Source organism: Hibiscus syriacus, unplaced genomic scaffold (genome assembly GCF_006381635.1).
Source record: "Hibiscus syriacus cultivar Baekdansim isolate YM2019G1 unplaced genomic scaffold, ASM638163v2 tig00117005_pilon, whole genome shotgun sequence".
NCBI lineage: Eukaryota > Viridiplantae > Streptophyta > Magnoliopsida > Malvales > Malvaceae > Hibiscus > Hibiscus syriacus.
The window spans coordinates 458,597-482,500 of record NW_024063519.1 but is presented as its reverse complement, the minus strand read 5'-3'; the positions used below and the strand labels follow the sequence as shown (position 1 = coordinate 482,500).

General features: G+C 31.8%; 2 protein-coding genes and 1 pseudogene across 2 annotated transcripts in view; 2 read left to right on the top strand and 1 right to left on the bottom strand.

The window, feature by feature from the left end:
* Positions 1-2,815: 2,815 nt before the first annotated feature.
* LOC120194913 lies at positions 2,816-3,669 on the bottom strand. Its single transcript, XM_039197083.1, has one exon. The coding sequence runs from the start codon at positions 3,654-3,656 to the stop codon at positions 2,838-2,840; it is 819 nt and encodes a 272-aa protein (XP_039053014.1). The 5' UTR covers positions 3,657-3,669; the 3' UTR covers positions 2,816-2,837.
* A 9,599-nt stretch (positions 3,670-13,268) lies between these two features.
* The window catches only part of LOC120195026 (peroxisomal (S)-2-hydroxy-acid oxidase-like), a 29,886-nt gene continuing 19,250 nt past the window's right edge, over positions 13,269-23,904 (top strand). Inside the window, exons 1-8 of the mRNA XM_039197167.1 lie at positions 13,269-13,280; positions 14,223-14,347; positions 14,454-14,520; positions 14,613-14,675; positions 14,762-14,831; positions 14,920-15,020; positions 15,207-15,311; positions 15,440-15,627. Of these exons, the coding sequence (XP_039053098.1) occupies positions 13,269-13,280; positions 14,223-14,347; positions 14,454-14,520; positions 14,613-14,675; positions 14,762-14,831; positions 14,920-15,020; positions 15,207-15,311; positions 15,440-15,625 (729 nt within the window). The 3' untranslated portion in view covers positions 15,626-15,627. The remainder of the gene's footprint in view (positions 13,281-14,222; positions 14,348-14,453; positions 14,521-14,612; positions 14,676-14,761; positions 14,832-14,919; positions 15,021-15,206; positions 15,312-15,439; positions 15,628-23,904) is intronic.
* On the top strand, positions 18,455-22,425 carry LOC120195025 (annotated as a pseudogene).

Genomic DNA, 23,904 nt, shown 5'->3' with positions numbered 1-23,904 from the left:
GATACCAATTGTTGAATCAAAATAGAGTAAAAAGTCTAATTGATCGAAAAAAAACTCTCTTTAGAATAATCTCACAAAATTGCAAAAGGGAAGAACTCTTAAGAAAGCTTTCAAATGCTTATAATTAAGCTTTGATTGTTGGATGATAAAACTCAAATACAAGTAGGGTATTTATAGGTTACAAGAAACAATCTAAAACACTCATTAAAATAAACACTAAATAATCTAAACCATTGAAATTAAAACATAAGAAAAATACTTAATTTTCACCTAACTAAATTGATGTAAGTAATGACATCAAAACTAAATTGATGTAAGCAATGACATCAAATTAATTTAGGTGTGAACATATAGGCTAATATTGAATTTTCAACATCGATTGTCTTTTTCATAATTAATAAATTAGAAGAAAATATATATAATTTATTTGTGCTCTATAGACAAACTAATGAAAACTATATACTATTTGATAATTCAAATTGGCTTTCCAACTTCTCGATATACTTCCATGTTTTCTCACATCTATTTGAATACTTAAACATACAAATACTCAATTTTTATATCTGCGAATTCCGAATGGAGATGTGTACATAATTATCCACTAAAAAAGTTTTGTACAGAGTTGTTACGCAGACCATTCAATTTGATCCGATACTTAGACAATATTAAAAGACTCGATAATATTAGTCTTGATAATAAAGTTTATAACATCTTACTAAAAAATTCTTAAAGATTATTTTCATTACCAGTGTGACCGTTAATCTAATGAATGTAATAAGTTAATTAATATGGCTTAACGTGATTTGATATATTTTTTTTAGATAGAAGATTTGTGATAGGTGAACTTTTATCTTAGTCGTTAATATAAATCAGTATGTATTGTTCATTGTAAGATGACTCAATTATAAGTAGATGCATTCATAACCTTATTTGTATCCTCCGTTATTCGATAATACAAATATTTATTCAAAACTTCATTGTTCCTTCTTTTACCTTTTGGTGTCTCTCTTGGATTTTAGGATTTCACAATTTTATAAGTTTTGGTGACTTATTCATTGCTTCATGAGCTTAGGTTTTCACGAGTTGTTTTGCAAGCTGATTTAGACGATCGATTAAAATTTCATCGTCTCAGAATTTTTAACTTCACGACACGATAATATCTCACATATTAATAATTAGGATTGAAATTATAATCACTTTAGAATATTAAGTTTCAATCTTATACAGTCCATATACAACCAACAATATATTTTAAACGTTAATAAAAAAAAGGTTAGAGACTGACCTAATTTTTTGGCAAGTAATTTCAAGGAATTAAAGGATTCGAGTTTAATCATAGATATAGGATTATTTAATTTTTTTTTGTATAAAATAGTTTAGGTCAAAGGTGGCTCCCAAGTCTGTGGCCATAACATACCTAAGACTCAATTGTGATTTATATAGGAATTTACATATTGTCTACCAAGGGCGACGTGATAGGATTTAAATTTTACCTTACAAGCTCAAATTTATGAATCATAACCACTTGTGTCAACACTTATTGACATACAGTACTGTACTAGTTAGTTATATAATAGTTACAATACTATAAAAGTAATAATAGCACACATTTGAAGTCGACTCAACTTATAATATTATCAATAATAGGGATTTGGTGCGCGTGTATATGTCTATATATCAATCATGTTACTATATTATTTTAACATTGACATAACATGAATTATTCTATGCAATCATTTACTCTGAATTCTGAAATCTTTGATCATTGTAGCCTTTCCTCCGATTGCTATAAGAATTGAGACTTTCAAAATTATTATATGCCACAGAACTATGATAGATTTGTTTGTCTTCTGCAATTTATTTTTATATATGGAGTACATGCATTTGCGTGTACGAACGAAAATGGTTTAGTTTAACCATATATGTGTAAATTTGTTTTTTTTTTTATTGTTGGTGCTTTTGTAGTTGGCCCTACTAACCTAAATTCTAATGTTTCATCCAAACTTGTTTTGATCATTTTTCTCAAACAATATCGTCATATATGTGAAACAAAATTTTGAAATTTTGGAGAAATAAACTAGATTTCTTATTATTTTATAATTTACGTAGTTTATACCAAACTGATAATATTAATTAAATTATTATATATGTATTGTACTATGTTAAATTTAATATACGCCTTAAAAATTATAGTCCAAAAAGGTTAAAGAGGCTTGAAAATGTAGTCGGTTATTTGATTAAAGTATCAATACATATAAAGAATTTTAGTTTGATTGATATTTTTTAAAATTTATGACTTAGTATATATTAAATTTGACAGGTTAGAAGTAGTTTAATTATTGTACCAAAGTGTAAACATACATATACATTAAATTTTGATAATTGAAATTAAGATTCTACTTTTCTATTAATAGAATGAATTTACAATTTATGAAGAAATATGGCAAGATTACTCTTTTTTTAAAAGCTATTTTAGATCTTGAATCCGAAGATAGAGATGTATTTATTATGAAAGTAACAGCGTACAAGACAACAAATTATGAAAGTAACAGCGGACAAGACAACAAATTATATAGGCAAAATGAGAACAGTTTTATGCCACCTAGGTTTTGTGCATCTTAGGGGATGGATTGAATATGGATTCTGAAAACTAAAATGGTTGAATGACAACTGAAAATGATAACTCCGTAAACACTTCCTACTAAAGTCCAAACCATTTACATCGACTCCTACCGTACAAGTTTCCACCGGGAAGGCACACGCACCCCCCCTCGATCAAAATCATAACCCAGGAGACAAAATTTCGTATAACTATCAAAGTATCTCCTTGTTTTAGTCTATTCGAATTCCAAAACTTGTCGGCTTCTGACACCTTGAAGCCTAATTTCCCTGTTGAACCTCTCAATGAACTCCTCCACTCTCCTGTTTAGTTCCTCATTGGACATGATGGAAAACTTGTCGTCTTTTCCACTTGGTTCACCATGCTGCTTTTCCGTCTTGGATCGATGTAGAACACCCTTCTTGTAGTTAACTGCTTTAACATGTTTTACTCTTTCGGACTTGCTTCGTCGGATAGTTTTTGGTTCGGCCTTCTTCTTGTTGATTACCCGGTGATGACAACAAGTTCCATTATCCCCTACTTCTTTCATGGGAGCTGCTACTTCCTGCGTCTTTGCTTGGAAATTGTCAGTTCGAGGTTCTATTTCGACAACTTCCAATCTCTTTTCTAGGATTTCGTTATTCGTTTGAGTTACATGATAGTCTTCTTTATACTTCTCTTTCGAAGCGATCTCTACTTCCATGGGAAGGCTCTTTTCCGCAATTTCGGGGTATTGAGAAACAAATGAAGCACCTGTTCTCCTCGTTGCTTGGCTATGCAACTCATAATACTCGTAAAAGTCACGTTTCTGATCTTTTGAAGAGGAGAAAGCGCCGTAATCAGCGGCAATGATGAGGATCAGAGTATTGGAAATGACGAACCAAAACTTGTTATCGTTAAAAAGAGTGGAAGGAGAAAAACTGAAGACATAGAAGATAGAGGCATAAACCACAATGGAGAAAAGAAAGGCAAAGGGCGCCACCATTCCTTTTGCCTTCTGATAGGTTTTTGATTTCTGGGATTTCGCTGGATTTTCCATTACATTTGCAGTCAACATATTAGCTAGGAGGAGAGAGCGTGAGAAGAAGTAGAAAGAGTAGAGAGGAAGGGCAAGGCTTGGGGATTAGGATTTAGGAATTGTAGTAAGAGAAGTTCCAAGGCACAAAGAGGCCTTTTATAGGGTCTCAACTAAGTCGGCAAATAATTGAAATACCTCCATCACAATTCCAAATCGCTAATCTCCTACCATTTCAATATATTTACTTATTATACCCTATTACTTCTCTTATCATCTGGTTGGTTGTCCCTTTTTCCCATATATATATGGGGTAAGGGGAGGTAAGATAGTAGGCTACCCCCAACACCAGGTTGAGAGCAACTTCCGTAAGAGACCTCCGAATTATGAAATGCCCTCCGTGGGACTCGATCCCACGACCTCAAGGTTAAGAATCTTGTGCTCTACCAACTGAGCTGGATGGTCATTTCATTACTTCTCTTATCATCTAATTAACTATTACCAACAAGTATTTTTATTTATAATTGCATGATTTATGTTAATTAAAATAGGTGATATAACGTCAACGAGAATTTAACAAGATCAATAAAAGTCGCATTACATAAAACCATATATGATTTCTTTTAATTTTATTATAATTTACATCACATTATTATTAGTTTGATTGCATTTTTTAACTATTATATATATAATAAGATTATATTATTATTCTAAAATTGGCTACTGATCTTATTAAATTGAATGTATATAATACCTTAAATATTTTTTTAACAAAAACTAAATCTAATCCTAATCATATGTAGAGGAGAGAGGAATGAGAGACTCTAGGAGAAGAAATCAAAGTGATCCTAGTAGGACTAAAACTAATAACCTAAAAGAATATGATGAAATAAAAATTGTAGACCCGTTTTTGTCCGGGTCTCGAAAAAATATTATTATAATAATTTATTATTATTTTTATTATTATTAATATTACATAATACATTATTGCAAGCCCTCATCCAAGCCCAGATTGCAAGCCCACCAATCAACCCCAATACACCAACCCAACACCCAATACACTAGCCCAACAATTAAACCCAGACTAGTGGCAAGATTTAACCCAATCAGCAGAGTCGGACTCGACCTGACTGAAGCCAACGACCCAACTCAACGACCCGGTTCAACTAGGGTTTTGAAACCCTAAAATATCAACAGCTAACAGCCGCTCAAGCCAGCAACCCTTCGACTTCCCATTGGCGCGTGGACTCCACCGCCCGTTCCCCCTGCCGCCGAGCACTCCCGAGCCGCCGCCGAACATTTCCTGCCCGATTGTCATCAACAGTGACAACAAATCCATCAAACAGTCAAAGAATCAACATCAAGTCAGAAAATACAATAAAAAACGAAAAGAAATAAATAGATATCCTAATGCAAATCTAAAGATTTTCAATCAATCTCCTCGGCAGCAGGGAAGTCAGAGATACAAATATAACGAGGAGAAAGAGGAGAAAACAAGGGAGATATTCGAGGAATCATTCGGGGTGACTCGAAAAATATCAGAGAGTGAAACAAAAAAAATAGAGAGATGTAGTGCGAATCAGGAGAGAAAACAAAGGAAAATAGGTTACCTTTAGGTGATACCACCCTTGAACGGTCGCCGGAGCCAAAGAAACCGAAAGGTTCTTCGTATATCTACAACGTTTGGGTCATTTTTAGACCAAACGAGGCCCGGATCTTTGTTCAGGGCCAAAATACACTTCGGGGACATGTTTTTCTCCCCTCCGACGCTGGCCAGGTGGAGGTTCGTCGTTTCCTGAGAGCTCTTTGTAGCTCTTTCTCACTCTCTCTTTCTTCTCTAGTTTGAAAAGAGATAAATGGAGATTAATGGCCGGTTTGGGGATTTATTTGGGCTATTTATATGTGGATCGAAACGACGCCGTTTTAGGGGGACCTGGGGAGCTTTTTATCGCATGAGTTATTCACCATAGAGGTCCTCTGTATCGTGTAACCTTCTATTTTAATAATTAATACAACGTTATTTTCTTTTTAATTTAATCTCTTGTTTCGTGTATGTTGCAATTTAGTCCTGTTATTGTATATTATGTTATTCTTGTTAATTTTCGAATTTGGTCACAATGTTTATAATTATTTGATTTTAGTCATTACTGGGCATTTGGTTTAATTATTGTTTAGTCCTCCATGTTTCTGGTTATTTTATTTTAGTCCTAAATGTTATTTATGGGTTATTTACATTTCTGGTGCCTGTATTATTTAACATTTGCGATTTTGGCTCTGGTTTATTTTGTAATTACTGTTTATCCCTTTTAGTTTCTGTTAATACCATTTTAATCCTTAAGTTTTTGTTTTTGCTATTTTAGTCCTTTAAATGTATGTATTTTCTATTTAGTCCTTTAAGTTTCTATTTTTGATATTTTAGTCCTTTAAATGTATATTTTTGTTATTTTAGTCCCTTAAGTTTTAGTTTTTGCTATTTTGGTCATCAACTTTCTATTTTTGCTATGTTGGTCATCAAGTTTCTGTTAATCCTATTTCGGTCCTTTAAATTTTTATTGTTTTATTTTAATCCCTTATGAATGTATATATTTAACATATTGTATATTTTTAGGTATAACATTAAATAAATGTTATTATTTTATGTTGTAAATATTTATTTTACATTTCTCATCGCATTTGTTTTTATTATATTTCCTTAAATATTAATATTATTTGAATATTTCAAGAACACGTATGCATAGAATGAGCGTGGAAAACATCACTTGGTCGAAGTGGTGCGATCCGATACGACATTTTAACGACATGAGAACTTGAAATAAAATCTAGTTTATTTTACTAATTAATGTGTTCTTATTTAAATGATACAATGTACGTTTCTAAATATTAATTTGTTTATTTTAAGCAAATGCTAATTTTTAATTTATATTCGATTAGCGTTTTATCGAAGAGGGAATATTCTTTACGGATAAGAAATAGTCGAGATAGCTGTCCCGACGGAGGATTGCTAATCTCGAGATCTCTTTTCAAGTTAAAGAATTTTTTTAATTAATAATTCAAAGCAAATTAATTAAATTTCAATAAATGGATCATATTTAATTTTATATTCGATTCATGATTTCCACTATTTACGACAATGTGTAAGCGATTCAGTACCAGTTTTTGGGTGTTGTGGGAATGCTTACCCTTCTCTACACGTAACCGACTCCCAAACCCTTTTAATCGAATCTTTTTGAACACATACCAGTTTTTGTCTTAAAAATGATTTTCCTTAAAATTGTTTTAAAAGGCGTTTTTAGGTATTCGACCTATCGAACCCAAATATCGATGGCGTCTCTTTTTCATTTTATTCAAATCAATTCAAAATTGACCAATTTTCCAAATAAAAGTCATAATTGTTAATTAAAATAATATTTAATTGTTTTATCAAAAAAAATGGTTATAACAAAAATAAGAAGTTTAATCAACCGATCAAATATGTTTATTTATTTTTTATATCAAACATCTTTTTACTTTTTGCTCAACAATAGTGTTTTATTAAAAATTAAGAAACCTAGATTGTATGCCTCGTTAAAAAATCCCTAATCCTAAATAAAAGAAAATACATAAAATATCTTAAATAATCTTAAAAACATGTCAAGTTAATAAAACATCAACAAGTGATCAACTTTGGCTCATTTATTAATATTAAATTATAATATGATCCTAGTCATGAATTGCAATCATTTTTAATTGAAGATTTTAAAGATAAACCGAGGAGGAGAAAAGACCCCATGAAACGGCCACGAAAGCCATAATATATTTCACATCATCAGACCAATTATGATCGAATTCCATAATATAATATCAAAACTGCGTATTCATCGGTTCGCAAGTCGAATTGTAAAATAAGTCACATAAATAATATTTGCCTTACATATACCAGCACAAAACCATGGCAATTCAGAATTTAGCCAAATTATTTTATTTATAATTTTAATTACTAATATATTTATTAACAACTTTAAATTAATTACACAATCATTCGCTCATCTCTAATTTAACTCTCTACGGTTTAATGACTAATCGGTCCACACTATTATGACAAATATGAACAATAAAGTAAAAAATACACCTCATGCTTATATGTGGAAACACTAGTGTCGTCTTAGACATGATTAATTCCACGTGTTAATCTCCTTCTGTTTCCATAGTTCAAAAATATCAACGGGTGGGATGACCTCGTAGACAAACAGATGAAGTCCATCATCGCCTTGATTAAGCGTCCTCCATGACATTTCATGCAAGTGCAATGTAAATTGGAGTTTTCTTTGTTTGATTGCTTAATCATTGAACATTAAAAAAAAAAAAAGATAGACATGAATCTCTCCCTGCCTCCATGTGTAACCAAAATTTCTTAATCATTTGTCCTCTCATCAAGTCTGCACATAAAAATTAAAAAAACCAAAGTCTTCCTAACCTTCAGTACATATTAAAATATTTTTTTACATATAAAAATTAATATATGTGACGTGGACCCTTATTTGTCACCTTTTAAATTTGTTGAATTTCCACGATCTTACACATGGTACCATAGAATTTTTTTGTTGGGACCAGCTAAGGAAAGGATCTCCGCTTTGTAGCCACCAAGTGTTGGTCCCACCCCACTTGGATGTTTGCCACGTGCAGCGAACCCTAGTTTTCTTAGGATCATAATGGGCTATTGTTATATTAAAGTTAATTACTATATTTATCATGGTTATCAAAATCGGATCGGACCAGTTGATTCAACCGGTTGAATCGTGAATCGATGATCTGTTCGGTCTGGTTACTTCACAAAAATCAGTCTGACAATGAACCGGCTAAAAATCGTTAGAACTGGTTGAAAATCGATAAAACGGGATGAACCGGCTGAAAACCGATAAAACCGGTTTGAACCGCCGGTTCACTTTTTTTTCTTTAAAAAAAATTAAACCAAACGACGTCGTTTGTTTAACGAGCCAAGTCAAATTCGAGTATTGCTGAGCTCGACTCGAACTCGAAAACTTTAAAAGTAAGCTCAACTCGACTAAAAAAACTCACGAGCTAAAAATTATCAAGTTCAACTCGAACTCGAAATATAATATTAAAACTTGAACTCGAAAAGGCTCGAACTCAAAAAAAATTTAGAAGTTCGATTGAAGCCTAAAATTTGAGCTCAATTGAAGCGAAAGAATAGTTTGCTTTGTGTTCACCAAAAGGCTCCATGATTTTAAATGTCAAATTACCTTTATTATTTATAGAAGTAAGTTGGGGTGATCTTCTATGTTTCTTAGCCATGTGAGATTATATATTTTTTTCTCATATTTTTACTCTTTAAACTTTTGGGATGCTCTTCTATGTTTCTTAGCCATGTGAGATTGTTTTTTTATAAAAAAAATTAAACCAAATGACATCATTTGCTATGATTTTTTTAAGCCCCAATTTTATTTTTTTTATTATAGTTATATAATTATATTTATTATTTAATATGTTTTACCTTAAATATTATGTTGTAGTTGATTTGAATCATTTTGTTTCACTTGATTTTATGGTTTTTAATTTATATATGTTATGACTTGTGATATTTTTATAACTTTTAATATTGTAAACTTAAAAAAAGTGTTACATACATATTAATATTGCTTTGAATATTATGTAAAATTGAAAAAAAAATTATTTTATATAAAATCCGGTTGAACCCGGTTAAACCAGTAAACTAGTATTTTCACCGGTGAAAATGACCATCCAGCTCAGTTGGTAGAGCACAAGGTTCTTAACCTTGAGGTCGTGGGATCGAGTCCCACGGATGGCATTTCATAATTCGGAGGTCTCTTACGGAAGCTGCTTTCAACCTGGTGTTAGGGGTAGCCTACTATCTTACCTCCCCTTACCCTATACATATGGAAAAAAAGGGACATCCATTTTTATTTTCACTGATTCAATATCCGATCCGATTTTAAAAACATTGATATTTATCACCATCAGCCTGGTTTTCATTCATTACAATAATGGGGATATTTATACTTAAAATAATCAATCTCATGATTTGCTAAACTCGTTTATGGCGTAATCGAAGCTTGAATTATTTTTTATTTATTTTCTATAATTTTTAATATATTTTTACATAAAACCTACTTTTTTATAGTTCGTTAAATACATAAATATTATACTTTAATTAATATATTTGAAGACGTTTATAATAACATCAATATTAATAAATTTAAAATTTAATCGGTTAAATTTATTTAAAAAATTAATTAAAATTATTATTGATGTGATATTATTATATATATTATATACAAATAATTTTATTTATTTATTTTGAAAACAATTGTACAATTAAATAAAAAAGTTTTATATGCATAATTATAAGTATAGCAAGTAATAACATTAGTAAAGTCGGAAAAAATTATGAGGTTTTTTTTATTAACCTTAAGTAAGTATAAGACAATATCTATTCAAAGATAATACTTACATCTCTGGAATTCTTGATGTTCGAACTCAGAATCTCAAATAATAACAATAATTCCTTTAATGCTAAGACCTTTGTATAATTTATATTTGTATATATATATATAATTGAACTAAAATTCCCTTGTGATCTTATTTTTTTCATTTTTAAAAGTGTGGTCCTTTTGGAAATTGTTACCTTTCCTTTGTTTAATTAACTTATCATAAAATTTTAAGTTTTGGGGAACAAGAACTCGTGGGAAGGAAGATTTTGAGAATCCCATTGCAATAAGTCATTAGTCAATCGTATCTCTTTCTTGCGCAGTCAGATCATTAAAAGAAATTAAATATGTTTATGCAATAGGATTTTGTAGTAACCAAAGGAACACTCAAAAGACAGCAAGACAAAGACAATTTTCGTATGCTTGCTTGTTTATACCGAACATTAATTTATGTTTTGTTGATCACGGAAGAGCAGGCTTAATTCATGGTACCCAAGTGCCCTTAGATTTTATTTTTTTAATCTCAAATTATTTTTTCCAGGCATTAAGACATTTATTAAAAATACAAAACCTAGCATAGAGGCCTTATTAAAAATCTCCCTAAATTTAAATGGAGTAAAAGAGTACATCTAGCCAAGTGAAGATGCAACAACATTAGGTAAATCGCAATAATGTAACAACACAGAATTAAACCCTTATAGCGACTCTCCCAACCCTAGGATGAGACAAGTACGGAATATTTGATAAAATTAAGTCAAAACAAGCAGGAAAAAATGATTTGGTAAAATGATGAATATTATTTTAGAGTTAATTGCATTATATGTCCTCAAATTATGACCCTTATTTTAAATTAGTCCTTAAACTTTTAAATATTTCAATTCCATCCATAAGATATGATTCTCATTCTAAATTACTCGTTAAACTTTTGAGCATTCCAATTTCATCCTCAAACTATGACTCTCATTCTAAATTAGTTCCTAAAATTTTGAATCTTCCAATTTGACCCACATATTCATCCAAATATAAAAATTCATCCATAGTGAAACCTATATTTTATTTTTTTATCATATAATAATATAACTTGACCAAACAATTTTATTAACAATGGATATGATTAATATATTTGTGTCATTTGGGATAAAAGTAAAATTTTCAAAAAAGTTTGGGGACCAATTTAGAATTAAGATCATAGTTTGGGTATGAAAGTAAAATATTCAAAAGTTTGAGGATTAGTTTAGAATAGTAATAAGAGTTTAGAGATGAAATTAAATATTTAAAAGTTTGAGATCAATTTAAAATGTAAGTAACAATTGAAGGACGTGAGATGGAATTAAATCATACTTTATCATTTAAAATTTTTTCTAGTCGAATTTTGATTTTTTTTAACTGATGATAGTTTTAATATTTGATTTTATGTTATCCAAAATTTTAAATTTTAAACACGATTTAAACTCAAAATCTGAATCCTTAATTCAAATAATTTGAATAATTCAAAACTAAAAACTAAAATAAAAATTGGATTGAATTGAATTGGTTCACCCTTGAACAATGATGTTTTGGATCAGAAAAAAATCTGATAATATCATGTCAATGCTTTACCCTATCAAGTCAAAGTAAAAATAATAGTAAACTTTACGTCTACAAATGTTGGCTTAAAAAAGCTAAAAGCCATACATTCTCGTTTTTCAAATGAAAAAAGGAATTCACGGTCATTGATTATAAATGGCTTGGGTTTTCTACCTAGTATTAACCCAACACAGCCGTGTCCATTATAGTAAATAAAGATGTTAGGTAACCCCCCCCCCCCCACACCCATCTCCTTCTAAAAAAGAAGTAAACAGTAGAAATAATAAAGGGAAGGTTTTTGTATAATTAAGGGTGCATGGAAAACGTATTATTATCCTCATCACATTAGTTAAAGAAGAAAGATGCCAAAAGAGTCAAGTTGTGCAAGATCAAAAGGCGTGGCGGCAGTATGGACTTTAGTTTGGGGCGGTGAGTGTATGGACAAAATGTAGAATCGACCTTTATACATTCATCTACTCTTTGATTCGAAGATTTTTTTTTTAAATAAATAAATAAATAAAATGGAAAAGTTTAAATGATTCTATTGTTTTACCCTTTTGAATGCTTTTCTTCATTTTAAAATTAACCACATGAAATAGGTTTTTTTCACGAGTAAATAGTTTTTTGGCTGTGAGTGTTGTTCATATTTAATTGTTGTAGAATGTATATGCAAACTGTTTTGCAATATCTAGAGGTACAACGAGACATCCGCGTGTGACATATGCTTGTGCTGGACATTTCCGGTAAATAATTTTAAAAGGGCTACACCTCTTTCTCCGGCAACTGTAGAAAGGCCCAATCACTGAAATCTCTCACTTTGGGTTGAATATCTTATATAAAAAAATGATTTATTTATATGAGTGTAAAATTAAGGGAACTTTATATATTTCTATGATTAAATTATTGAATTATATATAAAGATCAGGAGAGGAAGAGAGAAATCCACTTAATATATTTATAAAGTCCACTCCCTGAAATTAAGTGAAAATCTGTATAAGAAAAGGATTCATTTACATGAGTGTAAATTTGAGTTTTATACGCCTAATAAAATTTTAAATATTAATATTTTTAAATTTCAATTATTAAATTTTATGTGATTATTATTATTTTAGGTCGGACGAATTATCCGAACCGGATCGTTTAACCATAGCAAGAGAGCGAAAATTGAACGTCTCTTATCACAACCTTTTTTTTGGTAGCGGAAGTATTTACTATTTCCTCGAAAAAATATGTTGACCTAGTAGAAATAATTAGAGGATTTAAATTAACTCTTTCTAGAGAAATAGATGGTCTCAAGTTTTAAATAAATAGAACATGAAATTCAGCTGTTGAAATGTTTTTTTTATCGTTGGATGAGTAATAATAAATGATGAATGTTGTTAGAAATTGAAGAGATTTTTATGGAAAAAAAGATATAGGAGTAGGATGTCTTTAATTTAAAAGCTTTAATCTCAATCATTAAATTTAATTAATCAAATAATCATCGCACCAATATTAATTATTTAGAGTTTGAGGATGAGTTTGTATGTTTGGGTTTTCGCATCATGAATAATTCATTTGGCTATAAATTAATCCAAGATCACGGCATCAACGTTGATGTATTGTATAATGGATGAGACAATAGTTAATGATGGTTAAGACGATGAGAAATGAGGTAATTAGACCCACGATTTATAGATCACTCCTTCCTTTGTGAGTGAAAAGTTATTAACTAATGGAAATTAATATTAATGAAAGGAGTAGGTTATGTCTTATGTGAGAATGTCGATATATATAAAGAGAGAGAAAGAGTGAGAGGATAAAAAGATCTTCAGTCTTTAATCTTAGAAGAACTACATTATATAATTTGAATTTGATTGTTATGTGATCAACTATTCGTGAGACAAATTACAATGTATAGAAGGCTAGATTCGCTATATAAACTTGTTGAAATACATGACTTATTAGTTGTTAGTATATGTCACTAAACATTTTAAAATGAAATCTTATAAAATAACAAAAAAATACGATACATTATATAATTTATTTCTTTGTGCATATTGGTTTTCCATAAAAAAATCCATCCATTCTTTACCAAGTAATCATATATGTGTATCATCGAATGATGAGAAAATATAATGATAAATGCTGAAATCCTCCGATCGGTAGCGCTTAAGGGCGGAGAGAGATTTGTGAGTAATGGAATGGCATTGTGTCAATAACGTTTCTGATAATGAACTCGGAAGCCGAAACTAACTATTAGTCGAAGCTTCCAACAATTAGTGGAAAAACTTGAGTTTCGAGGAACATGGAGAAGCTCTTGAGCCGTTTCTGCATGCCCATAATTCAGCACCGAGAAAGTGGCTGCTTGTTCTTGGGGATTAGTTTGCTATGTTTTTATGCTTCAGCCACCCCTCTCCTCGCTATGCTCATTCCCACTGAAAGAAAAATATATATTTACGTTTGGCAGAATAATTGGAATACATCATTAGTATTTTATTTTATCTTATTTTACGAAAGTAACGTGCTATAATTGTCTATATTGTATTGGCTGTGAGCATTGTGATATAATTATCTGAATCTTTGAGTAATCAATGATTACTGCTTATTTGTTCAGGTACACAAAGGCAGGAATGTGGTTGCACAGCTTGTGAGAAGAGCCAAAAGAGCTGGTTTCAAGGTAATTGCCCTTAAGGTGGACACTCCAAGACTTGGCCGCAGGGAAGCTGATATCAAGAACAGGTGAGGTATCAAATGCAAACAAATTAATTAACTATGGAAAGTGCTGGGAAAAGAAAGGAGGTCTTAGTTTTTGCTTTCATTATTTCTTTCATGTACTCTTTTGCAGATTTACTTTGCCTCCATTCCTGACTTTGAAAAACTTTGAGGGTTTGGACCTGGGCAAAATGGATAAGGTAGGAGCTAGGCATATCTCTAATCACTGTCTGCTTTTCATTATCCGTTCACTTTACCTGTATGTTGATCTAATCCTGAGATTATCTTGCAGACCGTTGGCTTGGGACTTGCTTCCAATGTTGCTGACCAAATTGATCGGACACTTAGCTGGAAAGTAAGTTTCTTTTATATATATTACATTTCCGGTACTGTTTCAAATAGAAATATATTCTCAAATTGTGTTTCTATTCTATGAAACAGTATGTAAAGTGGCTTCGGACAATCACATCATTGCCTATTCTACTTAAGGGTGTCCTTACTGCTGAGGATGGTAAGCAAGCTGACCCTAAAGAAACCACCATCTGAATGAAATTTCTTTTCATTTTTTCCCATGAAACTCTACAATGTTAGTACTGCAGCAAGGCTAAGCATTGAATATGGCGCAGCAGGCATCATTGTATCGAATCATGGAGCTCGCCAGCTTGATTATGTACCTGCAACTATTATGGCATTGGAAGAGGTACATACACCCCCTTTTTCTTTTCCCGAAACTTCTAAGGTTATTAAATCAACTTCCATTCTCTGGTTTTAGTGATGGTATTTACAGGCAAAAACATTAACTACAATTGCAATTTCTTTCTCCGAAGAAAAAATATATATACATAGTACTGTTGGAGTTGTAATAACTTTTGGGGCTTACAAACAGGTGGTTAAAGCTGCAGAAGGCAGAGTTCCTGTTTTTCTTGATGGAGGGGTTCGGCGTGGAACTGATGTCTTCAAGGCATTGGCTCTGGGAGCATCTGGAATATTTGCAAGTATTTATACATTTAAGATGCGAAAAACAAACATCGATCCAATTAGCCTATCCTCCCTTGCAGAACATATGTAGCAGCTCTTTCTTGAATAGAGAGTTAAAGTTGAATATTGGGTATGTTTCAGATTGGAAGGCCAATGGTGTTTTCATTCGCTGCTGAAGGTAAAGCTGGTGTCAGGAAAGTTCTTCAGATGCTACGCGATGAATTCGAGCGGACTATGGCTTTCAGTGGTTTCCGCTTGTTAAAGGAAATCACTCGAAACCACATTGTGGCCGACTGGGACCAACCTCGTGCTGTTCCCAGGTTATAACACTACAAGAAATTTTCTTATTATTCTTATTAGTGGTCTCTAGGTTTTTGTCACTAAAACTTCAATTTATGTCATTAGATGTATTTTGTGACGTAAAAGTCAATGTCACGACGATCGTCACCTTAGGTGTGTCACTAAATGTTAAAAGTGACAATGTATCTGTTATCGTCATGTATTGTTAAATATATAATGACGCTAATGGATAACGTCACAGTTTAAATTGCATTCAGTGACAATTACTTTTGTCACCAAATGATATACATTTTCGTCATTAATAAATCATATCGTCACCAATAACACAATAATGTCATTGTATATGTGACGAAAAGAAAATTGTCACATTGTTAGTAACGTAGTATATCGTCACCTAATAGTAGCATGGATGCCATTTATATATAATGTCACTATATAATGAATATTCAATGACAACTAATTATGTCACTAAATTATCTAAAATTTCTTTATTGGTGATTTATATCGTCACGGATAATACATTAAAATCAACCTATATGTGACGAAAAAGATATTGTCACATTTTTAGTGGCAATATAAATGTTACCTAATAATATTATGAATGATGTTTATGCATAACGTCACTTTATAATTTATATTCTGTGACAGTTGGTTACGTCACTAAATTAAATAAGATTTCGTTATTGATAATTTATATTGTCACAAATAATGCATTAAAATCAACTTATATGTGACGAAAAAGATATTGTAGCAAAACACAAATAATTTATATTCTATGATATTTTTAATGACAATATATATTAAAATAAAATTATTTATACAAATCTAAATAAAAAAAATAAAATAGTTTACTTATTGCAAAATAATAAGATTTAAACAAATATTTCACTAAATACATAATAATTTCATTTCTATAAATATAAAAATGTTTAAATGTTTACAGAAAATAAAAATAATATGATAATAATATGACTTATGGAATATTTCATTGTAGCAATCTCAATCCAAACCTTGAGTCAGTTGTGATTTTGTTGATGTTGAGTTCGTAGTATCATTTGAAGCTACAAATTAAAATAATCAACATTAGTTACTACAATTAATATTATATAATAATTTTCATTTGATTAACTATATTGTTTACCTGAAAATTGAAGTGATGACACTTGAATTCCAACATCTAACAAAGCAGATCTCGTAGCTTCCATTTGATTTTGAATCAATTCAAAATTCGACTTATAGTTATTGAGTTCATCTTATTTATTCTTCAAACTCTTTTTTAACTCGATTGTATCTGCACTCTGATCTGAGTTGGAGATAATTGTAATTGTCGTCAATGTAGCAACTAATTGCAGTATGACACTTTGATCTGAGTTAGAGAAAACTGTAATTGTCAGGGTATTTAGATAAGTTACTGAATTGAAAGCAAAATATAAAGGGAATCAGTGGATTACAACACCCTGAATTGCACAAAGCAGGGTTACAAACAATGAGGCATTATAATATCAGATGTTTCAAATACACAATTTATTTTCTTTCAAATCAATGAATTCATTGCAACAAAGTATGTGGTTTGGATAAAAGAACCATAAGGGGAAAAAGAGGGGAGGGTCTAGCTAATTGGATCATAATTTAGGTCTACAAATTCGAAAACAACATAAGCATAGAAATTACTTGGGTAAATGAGTTGAAATAATAAGAAACAAGTACCATAACCTAAATGATTTAAATTCAAAATAATCTGATCTGAAATGTTGAGTCTTACCTAAAATTGAAATGACTTAAACTAAAATAACTAAATCTAAAAACTCCGAGCCGAAATAACCCGAATTCAAAATGAGCCGAGCATAAAGAAACCCAGACCTGTACTTAAAAACTAACTCAAACCAGAATGAGCCAATAAGTTGAGAACATGAATTTTGGTTTCCAGATGCAAGTATGAATGTCAAGAACCCGGAGCACCGCTTGGTACAACAAAATCAGATTACAAATTACAAAATCAGAGTACCAATGATCACATCTCAGCATTATAAAAATGACCCAAACTCAATACTCCTACTCCTAGCTATCATACAATAGGAATGAATGCTAAGAACGATGAAAGATACTTGAGAATCCATTAGCTAACAGAAAAGATTTATCCATATCTAACCTAAAATAATTTGTTTCTTTTTTTGTTTTAATCGAAAATATTTATCCATAACTTCCTGTATGGGTCATTTGTGAATTTTCTTTAATTCTTGTTACTAATTACATCACATTTGAACTATGTTGCATTGATACTGATACGGGGACGGATACGGAGATGGGAACGGGGACGAGAAATGGCAATTTTTAAAATTACAGGGTACGGGGACGAAAAGGGGACGACATATAATTTTAAAAAAAAAATTATAAATATATATAAAAAATCATAAATAAAGTCAAATAATTTTAAATTATTCATATAATAAATATACACATTTTCTGATGTAAATATAAACTGTTAGTTTTATTAAAAAAATGATTTATAACCCGTACGGTAACTTTGGAGTATTTAATGCAGTCAATTCCATTACTAATCCAACTTTTTAATCTTTATAAGGAAAATAAGCATCTTTAAAGATAATATTTCAGGCCAGAGCAGTGTCAGTGGCATCAAGCTTAATATGAATTGAACTCTAAAGGAGGCAGCAGCAGTATTCACAAAAAGTTGATCATGAGCAGCCTACTGCACATTTTATAATTTTAACAGTGGCAAACAATAATATGGGCTTGTTCAATAGGTCATATCTAGATTTGCCAATAATTTTAACAGTGAAACCAAAGTATTGTACAATTTTATAGGATATTTAGGCAAAAACTAGTGAAGAAAAAACCATGATACAAGAATGGAGTACATTCAGTGAGATGCAGCCTACCAACCTCATTGGGAGAGCTGAGACTGATATGCTCCTCGTGAAACCAGTCCTCACACATACAGTACTGCATCATTTCTACTTGTTCCTTGAGATCTGGATCTGGATAGGGGCAATTGCAGGTGCAGTATAGACCTTTGAAGTTGTGATTATATGAATTCTCTGTATTCTCCACATCCTTATTTGGGGAAAGCTTGCATGAGAACTCTCCAAATTTTGAGTTTCCACAATCACATCTAAAATTTCTCTTGGTCCAGAGCTCCAAAACCTTGAATGTGTTGCAAAAATGGAAATCCCTTACATTATGTAAGCAGATAGAAATGATAGAACTGAATATTTATACGAAGAAAAACAAGTAAAATAAGAACTTTTCTTCGAAAAGCTTGACCAATTGGACACAAATAATATTTCAAGCATAACATATATAACTTAAGTCCAATACTCAAGTAACATAGTGCATTTCTCTTACTTTTTCATGATAGCATAAATAAATTATGTTCAGTACTCAAGACTCAAGTAAGCATGCAGAAATTCAAATCAACATATGAAATGATAAGAATGAAAACCTTTCATGCCACATGTTTTAACCTATATAGAATTGTTAAATCAATTTCTGTGTTCTTCCATTATAGAACATGTTGAAACTCAATAATCTATGATGATCCAAAAAACCAGGTAATTGGACAGATGATAAAAATATGACCTGAATTCACTACCAAAGAGCAGAGTTAGATACCAGAAACAGCGAGAAGTGTGAATGTTTAATGCAGTTAACGCTGATCCAGCAGCAAAGGGATCAATATTATTCCAAGTTAGAAGGACAAAATAAAGAAAAAGCCGCATCAGTAATTCCTTTTAGGATTTTTTGTGTGTGATTGATCATGTTGGTGGATCCTTCTCTGTGTATGTTTAAAATTTCTATCGAATCTTCATTGTTCCGTCGAAATTCATGTTTTCTTCCGCTCTTAGGGTTGTTTTGGTGATTTCTCGATTGAATTGGCTTCATCGAATGCTTGTTCTTGGATTAAGGGAATTAGATTCTGTTGAAATGTGATGTCTGGATGTATGTGTTATTATTCAGGGAAACAGAATACAAAATTTTTTATCTTCTCTTTTAACCTGAAACTCGGGATTTTCAGAAATAATTTATGGGGGTATTTGCAGTTACGGGATGATTTGCAAGAGTTTTGGTGGTGGGAGCAGGAGGATTGGGTTGTGAGCTGCTCAAGGATTTGGCTCTCTCGGGTTTTAAAAACCTTGAGGTCATCGACATGAATCGGATTGAAGTCACCAATCTCAACCGTCAATTCCTCTTCAGGTTTTTCTTCTTTTATTATGTTCTATTTTGGGTGTTTCATATTCTGGTGAGGTTTTCTCATTTATCAAAATAAAAACCGATCACAGAAAGATGCGTGGCTGTATTGCAAAAAGATCATAAATATATTTGGTTATGTGTCTATTTTTTTCATGCCAAATTGATTTTTTCCATAATTTTATTTGCTTTACGACCTTGTTCTTCTGTTTGGTGGCTCTGCAGTTTGGATGTCTACTTCTTCTCTGCTATTTGGGAATTTTTGTAATTCCGGGTGTTAATAATACTTGTAGGCTGGAAGATGTTGGTAAGCCGAAGGCTGAGGTCGCAACTAAGTTTGTCATGGAAAGAATTAGTGGTGTGAACATTGTGCCCCATTTTTGCCGAATTGAGGATAAAGATATTTGATTTTATAATGACTTCAATATCATTGCCCTTGGTCTTGATTCCATTGAGGCTCGGAGCTATATTAATGTCGTGGCTTGTAGTTTCCTTGGTGTGTTCTTTTAACCTATTACAATCCGACTTTATTCACTTGAAATTTGCTTTCCATAGCTATTATATCTGGCCAAGTGCATTCGAAATTCTGGTTTTTGTATTTTGAAATTATAAGAATGTATCTTATAGTGAGGGTAGCAAAAATACTCTAATACTCGTCTATAGGTTCATCATCGCGGCACAGTGATGGTACGTAAGGGTAATAGATTATAAATTGCCATATAGCATATACTCCCTATGCTTATGTGATGAGATTTGGAAAAATATGAGAGCTTAGAACTGTGGCATGTTTCTCAACATGTTTGAATTGCTCGAGGCATTTTTAATCCCTTAATACTTAGCGTTGAAGGATGAGTGAATTCATGGCCAAAAAAGGGAGAGAATTTGGAGTACAAAAATGATTAGAACCTGGTGCCTGGTAACCATTCCATTTGATTCTTTTCTTTTCCTCTGTGTACCTTAACAGAAACCCCCAGAAATGCAGCTCATTGTATTGAATATGCTCACTTAATTAAATGGGATGAGGTAGTAATTTGTCTTGTTTCTGCTTTTGTAAATAGATGACATCGGTTGATTCTCATTTTTCATGACAATTCTGTTCTCCAACCTTATAGGTTCACAGTGTAAAGGCATTCGATCCAGATAATCCAGATCAGATGAAGTGGGTCTATGATGAGGTTAATTATATAGATCTTTCTAGAATTGTTTTCCATCAAATTGATTTTACTTTTTTTTATTCTTTCACTAATACATTCGTATATCACAGGCTGTCAAGAGAGCTGAGCTTTTCGGCATTCAAGGAGTTACTTATTCTCTTACTCAGGTATTCTGGGATTTGTGATTTATATGCTTGATCACGGTATCACTACTACTTGTGTTCTTATCGATTCCTGAAGAAAATAACTTATATTTAAGTTGCCCAACGTGTCAATGTGGTTTTTAACATTTTCTTTGCTACTTTTCGAGATTTTGATACTTCTCAGCTATGTCTTAGCCATTGGCTATAAAAGATTTTGATACATTTTCTTTTCTTTCCGTGACAGAGAATGTTTTACCTACATTTTTTAAAAAGTACATGCAAGTCAGTGCCAATCATGCCCGAAAGTATAGTGGGACAGGATTGGGCCTCGCAATATGTAAACAGCTGGTGAATCCTTACTTCCATCAACAATAATGTTCTGTTTGGTTTCGTTTTTCTCCCCTACAGTTTCTATAGTTTCCTCCCCTTTATAGCTTAGGCTTAAAGAACCATTTTAGCAGATCAGATAATTATGTTATAAGTCTCAGTAGGTCTTGTTCAAACCAAGGACTTAGTGGACAGAAAAGTATACAATTTGATATTAGAATCTAAACAGTTTGTTTCAGAGCTTTCAGTATCTCCCAGTTCATTTTTAATAAATTGTTGCATTGCACATGCCAAAATATCTCAAGTATTTACTTTAGGATATAAGATCACAGAAAACTCGATGGATGTGGGATAACACCGTTGTCAATGTGTATATGCATTTGTATATTTGTTTCCTTTTAATATGGTATTAGTTTGAGGAAATTATCGTGTCAAAGTTGTTGCATTTTCTAGTTTACTACATGTGCAAGCCCTTAGATTGAGCACTAAAATCTAATATTTTCTCTCTCTCTCTTCCCCTTCATTTATGCAGATGCTTCTAAAAAGGTTCAAGGTCATTCTGGCTTGGTGGCAAGATATGACAAAACAAAACTACAATAGTGTTGTAAAACATGCTACTTCTACTTCATCTTTCTTCCCAACACAGAAGATAAGAACAAAACCTTTTCTCTTTTAGGTTGGTGTTTCTACCTAATAAATTTAAATTTGATATCTATTGTTTCTTTCCGTATGTATTCCGTTAAATTCATCATATCATTACCATATCATTGATGTTTGTTGGCCTCCGATTTATGTTGTCTAAATTAGCACTTATATTTGGGTCTTTCATGAAGCATGAGCATAGGCTAATTCTTACAATTAAACTGAAATTTGCATTCTTTATAGGAATATAGATGATGTTGACAAAACAATGGATGAGATGAGAACTGAAATTTGCTAATTCTCAATTTTCATACTGTAGGTGAAAGGTCGTTATATGTTTCAAGTGAAGCATTGAAGCGCGCAAGGAGTCTTCTTGGTGAACCGGAGCAATGAAGACTAAATTCTAGTGAATAATATTTTTTTTAATTGAAAGTGAAATAACCTAGACTAAATTCTAGAGAACAATGTCAAATTACATTACATTTAAATTTTAATTTATTTTGTTGTTAAAATTTATGGTTGTTGTTATTTATATAAAGTTACATGATATTAAATTTAGGTGATGTAGAGCATAAATGAAATATGCAAAATATAAATTAATCTTAGCTAAAAAATGGTAATTAGCGGCGTTTGTTTCCAAAAATGCCGCTATAGTTCTGACGTTTTACGGCGTTTGTTCTAAAAACGCTGCTACAGATCTGACCTTTTGCGGCGTTTGTATCCAAAAACACTGCTATAGTCTGACATTTTGCGGCGTTTGTTCCAAAAAACACCGCTATAGATCTCGATCTTTTGCGGCGTTTGTACTGAAAACACCGCTACATATCTGACCTTTTGCGGCGTTTGTATAAAAAACGCCGCTATAGATCTGACTTTTTGCGGTAATTTTAAAAAAGCGCCTTTATATATCTCAACCTTTGGCGGCGTTTGTTTCCAAAACGCCGCTGTAGACACCCGTTTTTATCCGGGTCAAAAAAATATTATTAAATTATTATTATTATTATTATTATTATTATTAATACAAATTTATGTTTTTTGCAGGCTACATTACAGACAATACAAGCCCAAGTGGAGATAGAACCAGCAGTCTACCACTACAATATCAACCCAAACCCAATTAGGATTTTACCCTAATTATAGCTGCCAGCGCCACCTTGCCTTAGCCATTGGATCTGGACCCATCCAACGGTCCAGATCGCTAAAAGGATAGGTTTTTAAAATCCTAAATATCTTCAACAGCCGTCAACTCCTAAGCCATTGTTGAACACGTCTGAATCATCACCATCACTCATGTCGGCCACCGAACAACAAAAACAAACAAACAATATCATCAAAGTCAAGAGCGTATCACCTAAATCATACCTAACCTGTCAATATTTCACCAAATAACAAAGAAAAATGAAGAAGATGACAAGGGGATTCGGTGAATACAATGGAGATAAGAACGAAGGGAATTTCAATGATAAAAGGGGGTTCATTAGCAACCATTAAAAAAAGGATTAAAAAAAACAGAGAGTATTCGAAAGGGGGCTCTGGAAAGAAACAAAAAAAGAAAAGAAGAAGAGAGAGCATCAATCATTAGCAAGCAAAAAAGCCAAAGGAAAAAACACGAAAGGAAAACATGGTTCTTGTAATCGGGGTATTCTAAAAACCCACAAAAACAGTTTGTATTAAGGGTCATTTCTTCATCTTTCGAAAAGCAATACACAGAATCAAAAGGTTATCTATTTTTTTTTTAGTTGTCTTGATTTGCTCCATAACCGTTCAAATTTACACTAAAAAAAAGCTGTGTTAATTAGAAACAATTTCATTATAAAATAAGAAGAGGGGTCTT